The sequence below is a fragment of the Copidosoma floridanum genome, unplaced genomic scaffold (genome assembly GCF_036245765.1).
Source record: "Copidosoma floridanum isolate Cflo_tuat_1 unplaced genomic scaffold, Cflo_Japanese_pri ptg000004l, whole genome shotgun sequence".
NCBI lineage: Eukaryota > Metazoa > Arthropoda > Insecta > Hymenoptera > Encyrtidae > Copidosoma > Copidosoma floridanum.
The window spans coordinates 38,352,849-38,370,988 of NW_028321881.1; the positions used below are offsets into that span (position 1 = coordinate 38,352,849).

Consider the following 18,140-nt stretch of genomic DNA (forward strand, 5'->3'; position numbering starts at 1 on the left):
TTGCTGCACAAGCATGTAAATACATGATAAAAAAGTTTTTTTACTTGAAGAGAATGTTTATAAACAAGTCAAAAATATTATCATAAACATACCAAAAAATATTTCGTGTTTAACATTACATTATTTAAATTATAAATCGAATTTAAAGGGATCTAAAGACTATTTTATAACAAAAAATGTGATGCTTTTCGAAAAAGTATTTAATAAATAAAATGACTATTGTAAAAAATGACGCTTGAATGAATGATAAAAGTAAAAAAAAAAAAAAAAAATGCATTGATGAAGAATCGATGGCACATTGGTCAGATTCTATACTCGGGCAAATTTTTGTTCGTCAGGAACCAGACATTGGCCCAAAGACCTTATTTGCTGTTACTTACAGTATACTTTTCTTTGAAATTGTTGACTCGGCGTTGTGGTGTTCGGTTTCATCGAGCGATATGTATGGAGTGGTTTAGGCTGAGCTAACGTTAACTTACTATTAGAATTTATGTCTTATGTCATACGGTAGTAGCGTATCTTATTCGTCTTTTTATCTCACGTCCTTGTAAAGGTCTTTGCCATACAGTGTCTATTTTATTTTTCCTTGATACTTAATTTATTCATTATGATAAGAATTATGTGTCAATTAATCAGAATTTTCAGATCTTGAAATGTTTCATATAATTTAGTAATTAAAATGTTTTTGAATTAATAAAATTAATTTAATCAACAACCAAGTTATGTCGTATCTGATGATTTAATAAATTTAGAAAAGCCAGAAAAAGTTAATTTTACCAGTAGTATAAATAATAAGGTTTTAGATTCGCATTTACAATGTTATACAATATATAGTTTTTCCTAACTTAACTTACTTCTATGATCGTTGGTTAGCCGCACCTTGCGCGCACGCAGTCGTAGGATCTTATAAGTTGACCGGAACGATGATCCTAATCCTACACAAGAGTACTCGTGGTGATGACAATAATTAGGCTGCTGCTTTTAACGCTGGAACCCAAGTCGACGGTCTTTTCTTTCTTGTTCCTCCTTGATTCACTTTTTAGGCGAGTTTAGTTAAAATTCACGCTTTTAACACGTAGCTAAATCACCGAACTAAGTCTTACATCCGCTTAAAAGACGCAACAGAACTCACTCTCCAACCTTTATAGTTACTTTGTGATGATTATTTCCATTTTTAACTCTGATAACAGAATGAGAACATAACCATTAAATACACACTTGAACGAGAAAAAAAAGTATAGTTTTGATATTGACTTGCTTTTTTAGATGCTCTACAGAAATTATATTTGCTTCACAATTCTATGAATAGTCGCTACATTATCAAAAGGCATTGAAATTATATAATTTGAAATTTCTAAAAAAGTTTGCTGTCTCATCCGTAAAAAACATCCTGCAACTTTGACACTTCATGACTGCAGATGGCGCCAGTACACTTGCATATAGCGAATACAACTACTAGCGTCCCCTTCGTCTCGGTTTCGCCAAGGATTCATTAAATAGAACACTAAAGTGTGTTGAAACGTAATGTAATACGATTTTAGTTAAAAATTTTACATCTATTTCTGAAACTTCTCAGAACAAAAATCTTTTTATTAAAAACATATTTATTCGGAATCCATGCAGTTTACTTAGACAAGTAAGCTGTAAAAAGTAAATAAAGTATAATTATGCTGTAAGGTACCATGCGTTCCTTACGCCATGAAATAGTTGCTGGCCCTACAGGGCCGTCGATTGGCACTTTGTCACGTAATAATAAGAAAAGAGCTAGTTGTTTAAAAATTTGAAACTGACAAAAAACGTATGTTTATAAAATATCATTATTATATAAATGTCAGGGCTATTATAAATACACTTATTTAATTTAGTTGCAAGTTGTTTCGATTTTATTTTAACTCCTCCTAGCGGATTTAACTGAACTAAAGCGCAAAGCTAGCGTATTTTTGCAAAACTTTGAGCTTATTTATTGCTTTGGTTATCAATTTTTTCAAGATAAAAACCATACTAAAACTATCTCGGAAGTGTCAAAAATCGGTATGCAAAATTTCAGCAAAATCGGTTGAGCAGTTTTCGCGGTTAGCGATTACAACGGTTTTAGCGATTTTATTTTATTAAAGGCTATTTTTGTCCATCAAAATAATATGAAAAACCATCAATTGTCATGTTGCTAAAGTTCTTAAATACTCTATAACATTCTTTTGGGCTCTCTGAAGTATATAGTGCATATATTATATTATATATAGTATATGTTGAGCCCAAAACAGAGTTAACAAACAAGGGGTTATAATAAAATAACAGTCTAAAACACTTTAGGAATATGTTAGTAAAGTATTTAAGAACTTTGGCAACATGACAATGTTTGGTTTTTCATATCGTTTTTCATAGATGAAAATAGAAATTTTCGTATTTTTTCGAGCTTTAAAAAATAATTAATATCTCATAAGGTATCAACTTTAGAGAAAAGTTGCAATAAATTTTTTTTTAAAGTCGAAAGATGAAAAAAAAAAAAAATTTCCGAGTCAAAACTAACAATTTGCAAAATTTGTTTAAAAAAAACTATTTAAACAATTTTGGACCATCTTTGGGACCTGGCAACATACAAATTCGTTTTTAGAAGATAATTTTATAGATAATGCAAAAAATTATTTTCTCCAAGGAATATCAGATTACGACCTGGACTAATTTTAGCTGTTTAGAGATTAACAATTTCAAACTGATTTTAATTACAGAGTTCAAGTGATATTTTTTTTTTCTGGGTTACCACGACAGCCTACTGGCCTAGTCGCTGGGGCTACCCACTCACCACCTATGTGTGGGGGTGTATTGCCACACACCTATTTCCAACCCTGTTATTGATATCATACCTGAATCCATGGGCACAGTGTGAGTATCTCCGGTGGAACACCTTGCCAGTTAAGCTGACGCTCTCTGCACTAATGGTGCATCGGGTCCACTCGCCACTGTGTAGCCATTCCCCGGAGATGATTCCACATTCTAGGACGTCCACTCCTCGCCGGTTAAGCCGCTAATCCCTACCTATAGCCCTAACACTGTTTCGCGTTCACCCAGGCCCGAAGACCTGTGGGGCAAGGAAAAAACTCTGGAATTACTCTGAAGGAAGATTCCATGGAAAAACTCGCCCCAGAACAGACAGGGTTACATAGGAACTTTTCCCGATGAAAACAGTTTTTGAAAAAATCTGCATTCACCGGGAATAAAACCCACGACCCCTAGAACAGCGTTGTATCAGTAGCAAGGACGCTTACCACTGAGCCAACGCCGCTTTAAGTGATCTTTTTTTATTAATTCCTTGTAACGTCCACTTTTAAAAACAATTGTACGCGGAAGTATAAGCATTTTATGGCCTTAGTACTATCAGTCTTGTGATTTATATTCGAATCTTACATCTCAGCGAAATGTTTCATAGCTCTGCCATCGTGATTAGGCTTCGAAGAAATTTTATGGTGTTACTTATCTGCTGCACTATTAAGCAAGACAGCAGATGAAAATGTATAGTTGTCAGATAGTACTGGTCGATTATAAAATCTGGCAATGTAGTGGAATTTGCTGACCATTTAGACGTTTTTTTCATCAGGTCCAAAATGACCCCTCTTCTTTTCATTGCTAAAACCGTTGCATATCGCAGTGAGTGTGCGGAGAAGGTGCTCACATTGATACTGCAGTCTTTTACAGCTGATTTCGCCCATTTGCTTAGCGTCTACATGCTTACCAGTTTGTAAGGCTTTTTTGTGCCCAGGAGTAGTTGATCCTTCCCCTCTCTGAGCGATTCTGTTTCCAGTCTAATAAGCCGCTAAAGTTTGCATCTGGTACGCTGCACCGAGTGCTAGCAGACTGGCTGTTTTGGTCGTTAAGGTTTGAATATTAAGAGTTTCTGTGGAATGAAGACTTTTTAGAAACTTCAGGACAAAGTTTACGTTCCACATGTACTCGTATTAAGGTAAAACCTGTGGGGCAAGAAAAAAACTCTGGAATTACTCTGAAGGGAAATTCCATGGAAAAACCCGCCCGGAACGGACAGGGTTACATAGGAACTTTTCCCGATGAAAACAGTTTTTGAAAAAATCTGCATTCACCGGGAATAAAACCCACGACCCTTAAAACAGCGTTGTATCAGTAGCAAGGACGCTTACCACTGAGCCAACGCCGATCCTACTTTTAATAGCTTATTATGTGACCAAATAAACTGTGTGGATTTAGAACAAAAATTTTTTTAATAAGAAAATTTTTTTTTTAATAAGTGTCGGGAATAGATGTAAAATTATTAACTGAAAACGTTTCACATTACGCGTCAACACACTTCGGTGTTTCATTTTGTGAGTCTTGGGCGAAGCATATAGGGGGGGGGGTGCTAGTTAAAACATATGCGTAAGTGCTATTTTTACATCAAGTTCATCTCAATTTTTGTAAACCTTAGGATCTAAAGTTATGTTCTTTAAAAAGTTCCAATTGCATGGATTATCTTGAAAGAATTTTAAAATTATTTATTTCCGAAGCCAAAACCTGTTCACCCTGCATGCTGCTTTTAACATAAATTAAATAGTCGCTATACACGCTCACTAATTTATTTTTGTGTACCATTGATTTTCATAAAGGCATATGATGACTAGTAGCCTTAATATACCCCTGATATTTTATTTTGGTCGTAGTGAAGCTTGTCAAATAATCTTTACACTGTAGCGAGAGTTAGCAGATCATTTTTTTTTTTATATTTTCTAAAAAGATATTGACAGATACTATGAGTTATGTTACTCGAAGACAAATCTGAGACATATCTTTTTTTTTGTGATACAGAAGTCACCAACGAGCAACGTTAAAGATAAACGACTATCTAGTTGTGACTATGCCAGTTGGGATAAGTATGATGCCGATACCGAACTTGAGCGCATTGATCTGTTGGAGGAACTTCGCATAGCTAAAGACAAGAAACGTCAACGGATGCGAGATGCTGAACTTGAAAAACATTTCACGGAGAACGTCGTAAAAAAGTGTGAGTGTAATTGATGCAGATTGTAAAGAAAAATTTTTACTATTCTTTGACTAACGCTTGCTCTATCTTTATTGCTGATATATTACAGCACTATTGACAGGTACCGAGCAACAGATACTACGGGTGCGTGAACGCGAAAAGGGTAACGAGGCTTATCGGGCTGGCGATTATATGGAAGCATTGAGGCTCTATAGTGCAAGTATTTTCTTAGATGATGACGTCAATACTTACAATAATCGAGCCATGACTAGTACGTTAAAAAATCATTTTTTTGTTATTTGTAAATGTATGAGTAAAATTTTTAAGCATTAAATATGAATACAAAAAAAGTAAAAAAGAGAAACGTAATCTTAAATATAATCATGAGAGTTATTAGCAGTAATAAGAAAAGAAATATTAAAGCCTAAGTTAATTAAATTATATGAATTAAATTTCAGTGTTTTAACATGTGTATCTTTACAGATTTAAAGCTGAAGAATCCTGAAAAAGCACTGAGAGATTACAATACAGTTTTAGAGGTGGACTGTACCAACGTTAAAGCTCTGCTTGGACGGGGCCTTGTATTCGAACATCTAGAAAAATATCTGGAGGTAATAATATATTTAATATAAGTCGATATCATTATCTTTGATTGAATACTTCAAGTATAGTTTGGATGCTTTTCAATAAAAACTGAGAATTTTAAAATAGTATGAATACTATATTATGTCCCCTATAAACTAAAAATCGATTAATAAATTTATAAGTGAGATAACAAAAGTTATAAACTAAATTAGAGAATATAAAACGATAAAAGTGATCTACTTAGAATTTTTGAGAATTCTAATTTTTTTGGTATCTTATTGATTGCCTATAATCTGCATTAATGTATGTATTAAAACTCAAATTGCTCTTATGATAATAAAGCTCCACGTAAGCAATCTTGTGAAAGTAAGCCTTGTGATTGTAACACAATTATAAGCACATATCATTATACGTTACAACTTCCGCATCTTTCTACCTTTCACCATCTGTCGTCATAACTTCCTCGCCTAGGCTATTTTCTCTTTGCAATTAAATATCTTCTCGTATTATACAGTAATTACGATGGGTCATTCTACACTACTCGCTCCCCTCCACCCCCTTGCCCTCCTCCGATTGAGGTAAAATTCAATTGGTTTTTACCTGATTTTTATTGGGTTAAATTTTTGTTGAGACCCCTCCACCCCTCCTACACCCCATCAGCCCCCCGCTCGATTTTGAAGAGATCTCCTCAGCCCCCTTCTTAATAATTTAAAATTCTGTGGATTTTTGCCTTGTTTTTATTGGGTTGAATTTTTATTCAGCCCCTCCTCCACCCTCCCTCTATTCCTTTCACTGTTTTATAACCCTCTTACCGTATGAATCAATTAGCTTCCCTCAGTATTTTAAAGAACTTCCTCCAGCCACCCTTCAATTGCATCTCTAAATGTAGTGAAAGGTGAAATTACATGGGTTATCATGACGTTTTTAGATAAACTACTTTTTGTACTCCCTCCTCTCTCAGCTTTTCTTATACTTTTGAAGAAACCCACCTCAGCCTCCTTGTAATCCTTAATTAAATTGTCTGAGCAATGTTCTAATATTTGTTCTAGCCCTTTTAAATCACTTTTCACTACTCTCTTAGAAATTACTTCATCTATATAATTTATTAAGACATTTTCTCACCGCCGTTAAGATAGTGCTATGGCACTCTGATTTGTTTTATCTTCGATTCTCAATGAGTTTATTAATTGCATTATTTTATATCGACATAACAGTTGTTCCAATTTTTAAATAAAGTTTATGTGGAGATAAGCCTTTACAGATATTGTTTAGAAATTTATATAAACATGATTATCAGATTTATCATCACCTTTATAAGTAGCATGATCTGTGCTGTAGTATGTTCTCATTTCTCCTTTAATATGAATCAGAATTTTGTTATTTGAAAAGTAAACATATTTGTTATAAGAAGTGAGTATAACGTTATTTGTTGAAAAGTTAATATCTTTATCAAAAATAGTAGAGCGAATAATTAATGATGATTTTAAAAATGTTGTGTTAATGAAAGGCTTTTTCGAAATTTCTTTAAATTTGAAAATTGAATGTCGCTGTAATAAAGCATTTTTTTTTTTTACTTTTTGGGAATCTTTTGTGAAAATTATTTGAAATTTCGTCTATAAATTTTTACCTCCAATATGTTCAGACATTCAGAACTACGCAAAAAATTTATCGATTGGCATGGCAGCATAACTGACTGTACTGTATCGCCTGTCCAACTAACCTTTGCAGAATTGGCGACTTAAATAACTATTTACTCAAAGACTGTCCATTTTTGGGACTTGTGCTTGTGAAAAATTTTATTTAGAAGATCATAATCTACAACATATATTCATTTCAGCCTATTTTACTTGGAACAAAAAGATCATTGAGTGGCTGTAGGGTCCTTCAGAAACATATTTTAAAGATCTTTTCGTTAAGCTCAATAGTGATAAAAAAAATATTTATATAAAATTATTGAAAGTGCAACAAAATTATACTTTATTGATGGTCTAGGAGGTTCTGAAAAAAGGTTTTTGCACAAAACATTTACTTATTATTTTTTGTTACTAAAAAAAAGAGTTAGTTTTATGGCTTTGACTGAAATAGCTTCGATTTTGTTACCCACAGGAATGGCAAATTATAGAATATTTCGATAATCATTAAATTTGACTAACATTGAAAGTTCTGTATTAGAATATGAATGGGATGAAAAAAAAAATTACATGAAGTAGAGTAGTTATTAAAAATAAAGTTTCAATGATCCTTAAAAAAGCTTTGGAAATTGTTGATGAAACATTAAAAGACTTAAGTAATAATGCCTCGCCGTTTGGTGGTGCATTATCTAACAATATAAAAGTACTGATTGATGATAAAGAAATTCATTTTCTAATCAAAACTCTCTATAATATACGTGAAGGCTTATTACCAACTAGACTTTGTATAACTAAATTATTTAAATACAACATTAAAGCAGAAATAATAATTGGAGAAAAATCAGGAATATAGTTTTCATACCCAGAATCACATTGAATACGGTTGTAATAATTCATCTTTACCATTTGTTTTATACAGAAAACATTTTCTCTGGTTCTAGTTTTTTCTATAAAAACTAATAAATTACAAGGCCAAAGTCTCAATAAATTAGGATTTTATTATAGAAGACCCTCATTTTTTCACGGTCAACTTTTTATATTGCTTTTTGTATGTAAGAATCATAATTATATATTCATTTAAAATTATTCTGAAAATATACTATGGGAAGAAATTTGTTATATTTAAAAATCAAAAAAAAATTTTTTCTAGTAAACATTCACAAATATGTTATGTGGGATAAGGTGGCAGGGAGGTGCTTCACAAATAGAACTCAACTCGTTTATCAATCCTGTATTAGCTTCTTGAAGGCAGAGGCGTGTGTCTCTCGTGCTGCATCCTCTAGTTGTCGCCTGGTCTCTTTCCTAGATAACGCTCGAGTACCCCAATTTGTAGCTCGTTGGGCCTTATATAACCTTGTTCCCATCCCGTCGCTGCTCTCTGCTAGAATAGCCTCGTTGATACCAGGATAAGTCAGTATGATGTGCCCAGCATATCATACGTAACACTTATTATTTCATATTCCTCAGTTTTATTTATTTTTTCTCCAGTGGTGAGAATCGCTTTGTACGTCACATATTTTATGTGGACTCACGACCCTTGGAGGATGTTTCCGTGATAATTACTGGAATGTTAATTAGGCATCTGAGAGTCTTCTTCTGCATTTAGATAGATGTTGGCTAAGATGCTGAGGGATTTGTTGCCGTATTTCCATATCTTTCTGTATTGTTTCTGCGTTGTCTACCTGTGAAAATTCTAGCCAAATTTAGTACTATGCCCCCCCCCCCATTTTAAGAATTCGAGCTACCCTGCTGCCATGCCTAGTGTTATTTCTGCCGCCACCCATGCGTATTCTTTCCAATCGGATAATTATCACTGTGTTTGCAAGAGTTCGCGCACGCGTTGGACTATGTTCATTAGCCTTCTGCCTGTTTTTGAGTTTTCTTCAGCCCCGTGCTATTGATTTCCGAGTTCCTGCAATCCATCCTCTTTTATTATTTTACTCATTAGTTCCCGTATCTTGTCCTTTTTTGTTCCTTTTATACCCTATATTATTTTTCTTACATTCAAGTTAAATTCTTTAAATTTGACTATTTGGCTCTTGCTCTCCTCTAATCTCAGACTCAATCTTGTTTCTGACGCTTCAGCTGAGCAATTTTTTGATAAATTTTTAACTCCTGCGTCTACAACTTTAAATGTTTTATGCTCTGTATGCTTACATTGCACGTGTATTTTCTCCTCCCCCGTGGTGCTAAAAGCATGCTGGTTCCTTGCATGTAGGCGCGTCCAGTAAGTGCTTTTAAATTTGACTAATATTATCGGGCGTTCCTTTGGATTTTTCATTGTACAACCTAGGATTAATTTTATTTCACAAGGATGGTCTTCCTCTACCTCATGTGCTGGTTCCATCCGTGTGCAAATGCGCTTTTGTCCTATTTTTATATTTTTCAACCGTTTCTTACGTTTATTATCATCCGGGGCATTATTTTATTAATTATTGTATATTAAAATAATCATTTTTCTTAAATTAGATCGTTACTACATAAATTTGAATTTTGAAATTTCGCGCGCACTTCCAACTTAGTATTTGATAGTACCCCCTATCGCTCGCCAGGTAGCACACTAGTCTTTAGCGAAAATCGCAAATAAGAAAGCGACGCAAAGTATGTAAGACGGACTGTGTGACGACTGATTGTATCGATCCGAGATATGCAAATACGTGTAATCCATACCTCCTAAGCCACTCAATTGATAAGTACATCTTACTAATATATAAAGCAAAGTCGCTAAAACCGTTGTAATCGCTAACCGCGAAAACTACTGAACCGATTTTGCTGAAATTTTGCACACTGATTCATGATACTTCCTAGTATATGGTTTTAGTATAGTTTTTATCTTAAAAAATTTAATAACAATAGCAATAAATGAGCTCAAAGTTTTGCAAAAATACGCCAGCTTTTCACTTTAGTTCAGTAAAATCCGCTAGGTGGCGTCGACATAAAATCGAAGCTACCTGCAACATAATTAAATAAGTGTGGTTACAATAGGCCGGAGCGTATCGATAGTGGTATAGTCGAGCTTCGGCAGCTCAACAAGCTGTTCAGAGAACGCCGGTGATACTCTTGCAGCTGGATATCCCAGTTACGGACGACACTCTTCTCTAAGGGGGCAGGGACCTAAGTGTCCCTTCACCCTGAATCTCGACGAGTGCAATCAAAGAAAAATAAATTACTTCCAACCGATGCCGTCTCTGCCAGAATTACCAGGAGACATATCTAGCCAGAGCACAATCTGCACCAACTCTTCAGAGTTGTGTGGCAGTCCCACCTTCCCACCTGGTATAGTTAGAGAATTTGTGGCTACAAATGTAAGCAAGGGAAAACAGCTCTGAGGGGCACGGGAAGCCACAACGGCTACCTTTTTGGTCGTCGCGTTCCCCAACGCGCTTACCCACATGTTTCCGTCTAAAGATGAGCAATTGAGCAGTTGGTTATCCGGGGAACGACCTGAGACGAGATATTCTTTGGTCAGCGGCGTACCTCCCTCCATCACAGTCTCCGTACATCGAGACTCCCAGGGTAAGAATCAAGCAACCCGTAGCCAGCTCTTCATCATCAGGAATAATAATAAAGAATAGCCTGGAAGTTTCACTACTGGCGCTTTTTAGGGCCATTATAAGTATTTACGTTCCCTACTTAACCATGAATTTTATCGGTTCTTTTTAGGGGCCACCTAAGTCTAAATTACCTTGCCAACAAATACATTTTTATTACCATTTCCGGAAGCGATTCGTCGACTAAAAGACTACATTAACTAAAGACGGGCACTATGAAACCAAGTCAGCTATTCACTGGCAGACGTCACCTGCGGAGTTGTTCTTCGCAAGGCTGGAAAACCCAGTGACCAACGACCCTATACTACCCTCTCGACTTTCAGCATTCAACCAGGAATCACTGATCCTCTCCAAGGTCTGCGTTGGGCAAACCTATAACAGCTATAAAGGAAAAAAAAACTTGAGCCAACAGGACAGCCTCCACTGGACAAGTATCACTAACCAATCTCCCCATCTAAGATCACTAAAACAACTGAATCTGCAAATAAAAAAGGTGCTTTAGACACCAACGTCTTCGACGTTATACCGGGAGACGTTGGGAAAGAGCACTAAAACTAGCCCCAAAGCTTCGGACTTTGTAATTTTTCTCCTAATCAGTCTGGGTCTTCAACAGTAAGCCAGAGAAGATCACCCTGAGGTATCCAGGCAGTCACAATTACTGTTAACTGCAGTCAAGAAAGAGTTAACTTAAGAAGCTCACCGGTCTTTTTTAGGGCCATCAAACGTCGAACTACCTTGCCAACAAATGTATTAAAATTAACAAAGTTGACTGAAAATAGCCTTTAGGGGTCATAAAAGTCGTAAGCATTCCAATAGTCGCAAAAGGGTGTATTGGAAAGAAAACCTCAAATGTATATAATGAATACAATTTGAGGCGTCAAGAAACTGACGCAGAAAATTTATCGAGATTGAAACAGCAGCGTCAAAATCGTCAACTAAAGAGTCCATTACGTGAGAGATCAGCTTTTCATTGTACCCTCACAGCAATCTCTGAAATCTTTAAAGATCGTACTTCAGATTTTTTAATGAGTAGAAAATGTATTTGTGTTTTTGTGGCAATAAAAATGTTGGTTTTAAGGTGCAGGACTTTGTTGCTCTGGTAATAAAATTGTGAGATATGAGAAAAAACAATTTTTTTTTAATATAAATTTTTTGGGGGTTTAAAATTTTAACAGCTTTAAAAAATAGCCCTTTTCGTGAATTACACAGAAGAAACTAAATCAATAACTTCTCATAGCCATCGATTATTTTATGGCATAAATTTTTAGTATAATTATTTTTTTGAATCTTTACACCTTATTATTTGACCAAATAAACTATATGGATTCCGAAAAAATATGTTTTTAATAAGAAGATTTTTGTTCTGAGATGTATCGGGAATATGTGTAAAATTTTCTAACTAAAAATGTTTCACATTACATGTCAACACACTACGGTGTTTTATTTAGTAAGTCTCGGGCGAAGCCGAGACGGGGGGCTGCTAGTATTCAATAAATATCACTGTACCAATACAATACTTTTGTCTATACCTTCTTTTCCCTCGAACCTTGAAAAAAAAAAAAAAAAAAAAAAAAACTAGACACCCACTAATCAACCTGGCGACCAACTCTTCGAGGTCTCTACGAATTACTACTCAATCGCCGCACCTCTCCGATGAGTGGGATTCCGATGAATCAAACAGAGCCTTAACGCCAACAACATTGGAAGCAGTGCCACCATCATTGTTCGACTTAAAGGAACTCGAGAGTGACTCTGATCTCTTCCAACCGCACTTCCCCACTCAAAGTCGCCCAACCCCAACGGCCACTTTTAACAATTAAACGGCCCCACGTCGAGCGCCAAATCTTGTATTTTTTCTTGTTCTACTACCGTTATTTATCCTTGAATCACTTGCATGGTTGCAGTTTGACTAAAAAATCCTTGGCCCACTACTGCTTTGTATGCCTCTAGCACCTTATCTTTCGTTCTTAGAACTTCGTCCATGACCTGATTTATTTGCTCCGTTCATTCGTTTTTCTTTCTTAATGTTACTGCGTACTTCCAGCTCCAACAATTTGGCGCTCGACGTGGGGCCGTTAAATTATTAAAAGTGGCCGTTGGGGTTGGGCGACTTTGAGTGGGGAAGTGCGGTTGGAAGAGATCAGAGTCACTCTCGAGTGACTCGAGCTGTTCCTTTAAGTCGGACAATAATGGTGGCACTGCTTCCGATGTTGTTGGCATTGTGGCTCCGTTTGATTCATCGGAATCCCACTCATCGAAGGCGTGCGGCGATTGAGCGGTAATTCGTAGAGGCCTCGAAGAGTTGGTCGCCAGGTTGATTAGTGGGTGTCTATTTTTTTTTTTTTTTTTTTTTTTTTTTTTTTTTTTTTTTCAAGGTTCAAGGGAAAAGAAGGTATAGACAAGAGTATTGTATTGGTACAGTGATATTTATTGAATATGTACTTAATTAATTGAGTGGCTTAGGAGGTATGGATTACACGTATTTGCATATCTCGGATCGATACAATCAGTCGTCACACAGTCCGTCTTACATACTTTACGTCGCTTTCTTATTTGCGATTTTCGCTAAAGACTAGTGGTCGCCACCTGGCGAGCGATAGGGGGTACTATCAAATACTAAGTTGGAAGTGCACGTGAAATTTCAAAATTCAAATTTATGTTGAAACGATCTAATTTAAGAAAAATGATTATTTTAATATACAATAATTAATAAAATAATGCCCCGGATGGTAACACGATATTGGTGCAAACTTCTTCGCACTACTACTGACTGCCACGTATTCGTTTGTTGGCTGTAAATATGTGACGGTGTATGTTGCATTAAACCCTTCTTATTCTACCGGTAATGGTGATATTCTAAGGAGATCGAAATCGTCTCTTTCTACTAAGGGTATCTCTATACAGCAGATCATTTTGCCATTGAATGCTATGGTCACTGTCTCAGAAGTTTCTTTGATTTCTTCCTCTGTTGTTACATTTTCCTCCCTTGGGAATTTGAGGTCCGATCTTACTTGTCCTACTATCAGTTGCTTTCCTAAATTTTGTAGCGAATTCTTTGGCTATTTGTTCAAATTCTTCTACAATATTTGACATCTTGTCTTTTCCTGTTATGAAGTCTGCAAATATTTTTAATCCTTCCATAATTTTCTTCAAATTTTTTCATATTCTATAATTATTTTTCATGATTCTCAAACGTTGTAATTATCATTTGTTCTATTAGATATTTATTCGTGCCGATTGTGATAGTTAGTTTTAAAACTATCAATTCTTGTATTTTTTCTTTTTCTACTACCGTTATTTATCCTTGAATCACTTGCACGGTTGCAGTTTGACTTAGAAATCCTTGGCCCACTACTGCTTTGTATGCCTCTTGCACCTTTTCTTTCGTTTTTAGAACTTCGTCCATGGCCTGATTTATTTGCTCCGTACATTCGTTTTTCTTTCTTAATGTTACTGCGTACTTCCAGCTAGCCTGTCTCTCTGTCCGTAAAATCTGTCTCGACTTTTCGATTAGCTTACTATAATCTACATACCATATTACTTTCCACGTTGATGTAGCTGGGATGGTCTGGGGGCCGCGAAAATTTTAAGCGCAGTTAAATGTTTAAGGAGGTTCCTTCGTATGCCGCACCCTGTTTGTATTCTCTGGTGGGGCCATTACCATACATGCTTTTTTGATTTTATCTACGTGCGATACTTTTTTTCGTCACCTCTATGTAGTTTTATATTTTTGTTAATATAATCAATACCTGTTATTTCATATCGGCTCTCATATTGTGAATGGTATTTATTTTTTGATGGCTGTTTCAGCACATACACCATTTCTTTTTCCAAGAAACATTTTGTATTCAGTTTGTGGTCATAGTAATACTTCGATCGGTATTTCGCCTAAACTTGGTTCATTGCTGCAATAGTTCTCATTTCTGTCAGGATCAACTAACTCTTTGAAATATTCGTTTAAAGTTTGTTCCTTGGGTGACAGTTCGATACTGGATGGTGTTCTTGCTCTTTGCCCAAAAACGAGTTCGTGAGGTGAGTATCCCCTACTCTGATGGTCCGTTATGTTGTATGAGTGTATACACATCGGTAAATGTTTGTCCCAGTGATCACTTTGTTCTACGTAGGCCTTGATGTACTCCGTGAAAGTATGATGCATACGTTCGATGGCGTCATTTGTTTGTGAGTAGAAAGCTGTGCTGCCCATTTTGTCTGTTTTAAACAACCTTGCGAGTTCGTTACTGCTTTTGTTCATAAAAAGAGTGCCTTGGTCCGATAATAAATGTTTTGTTAACCCGAAGTACGCTATAAATTTATCAGTAATCGTTCTTACTATTTCTTCGTCTGTTGCTCTTTTCACAGGTGCGAGGACGATAAATTTTGTTAGCCAGTCTTGCATACTATCTGTATGTGTGTGTACTGATTTTTCTAACGGTCTACTCGGTGTGTCGGCCATGAGCATGACTTGTTCCATTTTAACTTGGATGAGTTCATTCGTTTGGCATGATGCACATCCCAGAATGACTTGTCTCACATCTGGACGCATGTTTCTCCAGTAGTAGTTTTTGGCAATCCTGTTATATGTTTAGTTCATTTTCTTATGCCTGCCTATTGTCACCTCGTGGTATTCTCTGATAATTTTAAATCGTTGATCTGCTAGTGGGATTACTAGTCTGTTCGTGTAGAATATCGCTGCTAGTCTAATATCTTTGAATATTTCCTCAAAGGTATCGAAAAAGTATCCCCACTGTGTTAGATTAAGGATCGCTAGGTTCCTAACAATTCCAATCGTTTTTATTTCATTTGCTACTATAACCTCTTTAAGTGCTTTAATACACTTTTTTAATATTCGATTTAAGTGCGGTTTTTTCAAAAATGCTGCTTTACATACATGTGCATGATTTTCATTCTTCTTGCATTCATCATTTTAGTTTCTCCTACGCTTCTTTCTTCGTTATTCATGCGTACCGGATTAATGTATCCTCTCTCATGTAGCACATCTATGACCCCTGTGTTGGGTACTATTTCTATTATTGTCATAAACGCTAAGCTGTCTAAGTACATAAACGAGTGGCCCTTTATCTTGTTCAGTTTTTGTAGTAGGGTGGATCTTCCTCCTCTTTTGGTGCCCACGGTGTTCCCATTGGTAGGCGTGTTTTGCACACTATATTTTTCCATCGATGGTGAGCGTATGACGATGTAGGCTTCATTCTTGTTCTCTGTTTCGCATATCGCATTATTCAACTCGTTGGCTTGCTCTATTTCTTCCTCTACTGTACTTTCAAAACTGTTGTCATCAGTGCTCTTCTGCTGTCCGTTCCCTTCCCGTTTTCCCGTATGGTTACTTGTATCCGCTGCTCTTTCGAGAGAGTCTTGCTTTTTTTTGAATGACTTTTGTTTTCTTTTCTCTGCTTGCCTCTGTCTACTCTTTCATCTAGCTCGGACCTATGCTCATTCCTATCCTCCTTTTCCTTACCACTGCTGCGGTCTCTCCGTGATGGCTCTTCTTCTGACTTATGTTCTGTGTTTGCCGTGCCGGAAACTTGTATGAGAGGCGTATAATGTGCATTTTTACTTGTACCTTCTAGATGTAAATGATCAAATTAACCTTCTGTCGTTGCAATGAAATGAGTGTTAATGTTATTTCCGTCGGTTAGAGCAAAATGTACACACACGTTTTTCCTGAATTCTTGAGAGAACAGATAAATATAATCGCTGTCCCCGCACATTTTTTGTGATTCAAAAAATTTCTTTTGTTTCTTTCGGCTCTCTGCATTTCTGTGATAAGTATGAGTTAAGCAGAATTGTTCGTAACTCCCTAGTTGAGATATCTAGTTCATATAACCATATAAGGCTGTAAAACAAACAGTTCCCAGGTGGATCGGATGGTATATCTAATATTTTTGTCAGGGTAATACCAGGATGTGCGCATTTCCCAGTTTCTCGTCGCGTTTCGTCTTTTAAATATTCTAGCCTTTTATCTTGGGGTGTGACTTTTTCCGAGTGCTCATTGTGTTCGTCTCGTACTGCGTTCTCATTTTCCTCCGGCTGGACCATATTCCCCCCCCGTCATGGGTGTTTTTGTTTACGTCTGATGACGTGTGTAATGCTGCTTTGTCTGTCGTTATTATCTCGCTAGGTTTCCACATATCTATCCTCATTTCTGGTTTGCCTTATATATCTTGCCTTTTAATTTCAATCATTACTTGAGCCCACAATTCATCAGACCTCTTCTCTAATAGGTCATGTATATTTAGCTCTTTCCGTTTGTCTGTTAAAATTCTTTGTTTCATGTTTCTTTTTTTTTTCTTCTATATCATGTCTCTGTTCTTCTGTAATCAACTCTTAATTTTTACTTGTGGCGCTAGGTAGTGGTGTGTCGTAATTACCTATTATTATTTCTGTTAATGGGTGCGTAGTCAGTTATAGTCAGTTGCGTAGCTGAAAAACACGGTTTCTGTTTATGCAATGTATCGAGTTGTCATTTATGTGCTTTTCGTAATTTTTCTTTTTGTTCTTATATTGCTGGCGTGCTTGTAGCTGTTATTCTCTTTTGGAAGCCTGGTTTTTTTCATAGTGTAGCCTAATTTTCCGTCTGCTGGCCTCTTTAAAATAAGTTCTTCTTTCTCTGCAACATCTCGTGTTTCTAACTCGTTTTGATCCCTCAGTGCTTGCTGTGGTGGCGAATTCTTTTCGTTAGGCTCCTCTGATTCAGAGTCTACATCGCCGTTTTTTCCACCTTCTGTACTTATATCTGAACGTTTTTCAATATTTTCACCGTAATGTCGTTTGTTTTTCTGTATTACGACGTTTGAGTTTTCTGAGTCGGTACAATGGATTTTTATTTTCTTCGGATCCCCTTGAAGTCTCTTTGCAAAAGTTTCCTGTATTTTAAACATGCGCGCCGGTGATTGCTATCAGCTAGTCCTTCTTTTCCTTTTTCGTCTGCTAGCTGATATAGCTCTTAACGTGGCCGTTCGGGATTCACTTCCCCCTCTTGAAGAATTGGGTTTTGCGATAATGCGTTGGGTGGTCTGTTGTTTACGCTCAGGCAGTACATAATTTCGAACTAATATCTTCTCAGTTCCACTTTAAGCCTGTTAAAATGGATGTCTAGTTTTTTAAATGAGTGAAAGTGCTTAAGCAGCTCGTGGTCTGTCACCACTGTAAAATTGCATCCGTATAGATATGGTCTAAATTGCTCTTTTGCTAATACAATCGCCAATAATTCCTTGTCGTATGTCGGGTAGTGGAGTTTTCTCCCTGTAAGGCAGTGAGACGCGTACTCGTGTGGTTTATCTTTTCCGATTTCCCTGACTAAGGATTGCTCTCATCGCGTAATCAGATGCATCCGTCATAACGATAAAGGGTTTTTCTAAATCTGGGGCGATG

The 18,140-nt window shown here is 36.3% G+C and overlaps 1 protein-coding gene across 1 annotated transcript in view; it reads left to right on the forward strand.

Moving 5' to 3' along the window:
* The window catches only part of Spag1 (Spag1 axonemal dynein assembly factor), a 39,878-nt gene that overhangs the window by 10,517 nt on the left and 11,221 nt on the right, over positions 1-18,140 (forward strand). Inside the window, exons 4-6 of the mRNA XM_089598022.1 lie at positions 4,810-5,005; positions 5,094-5,255; positions 5,468-5,595. Coding sequence (XP_089454148.1) covers positions 4,810-5,005; positions 5,094-5,255; positions 5,468-5,595 — 486 coding nt within the window. The remainder of the gene's footprint in view (positions 1-4,809; positions 5,006-5,093; positions 5,256-5,467; positions 5,596-18,140) is intronic.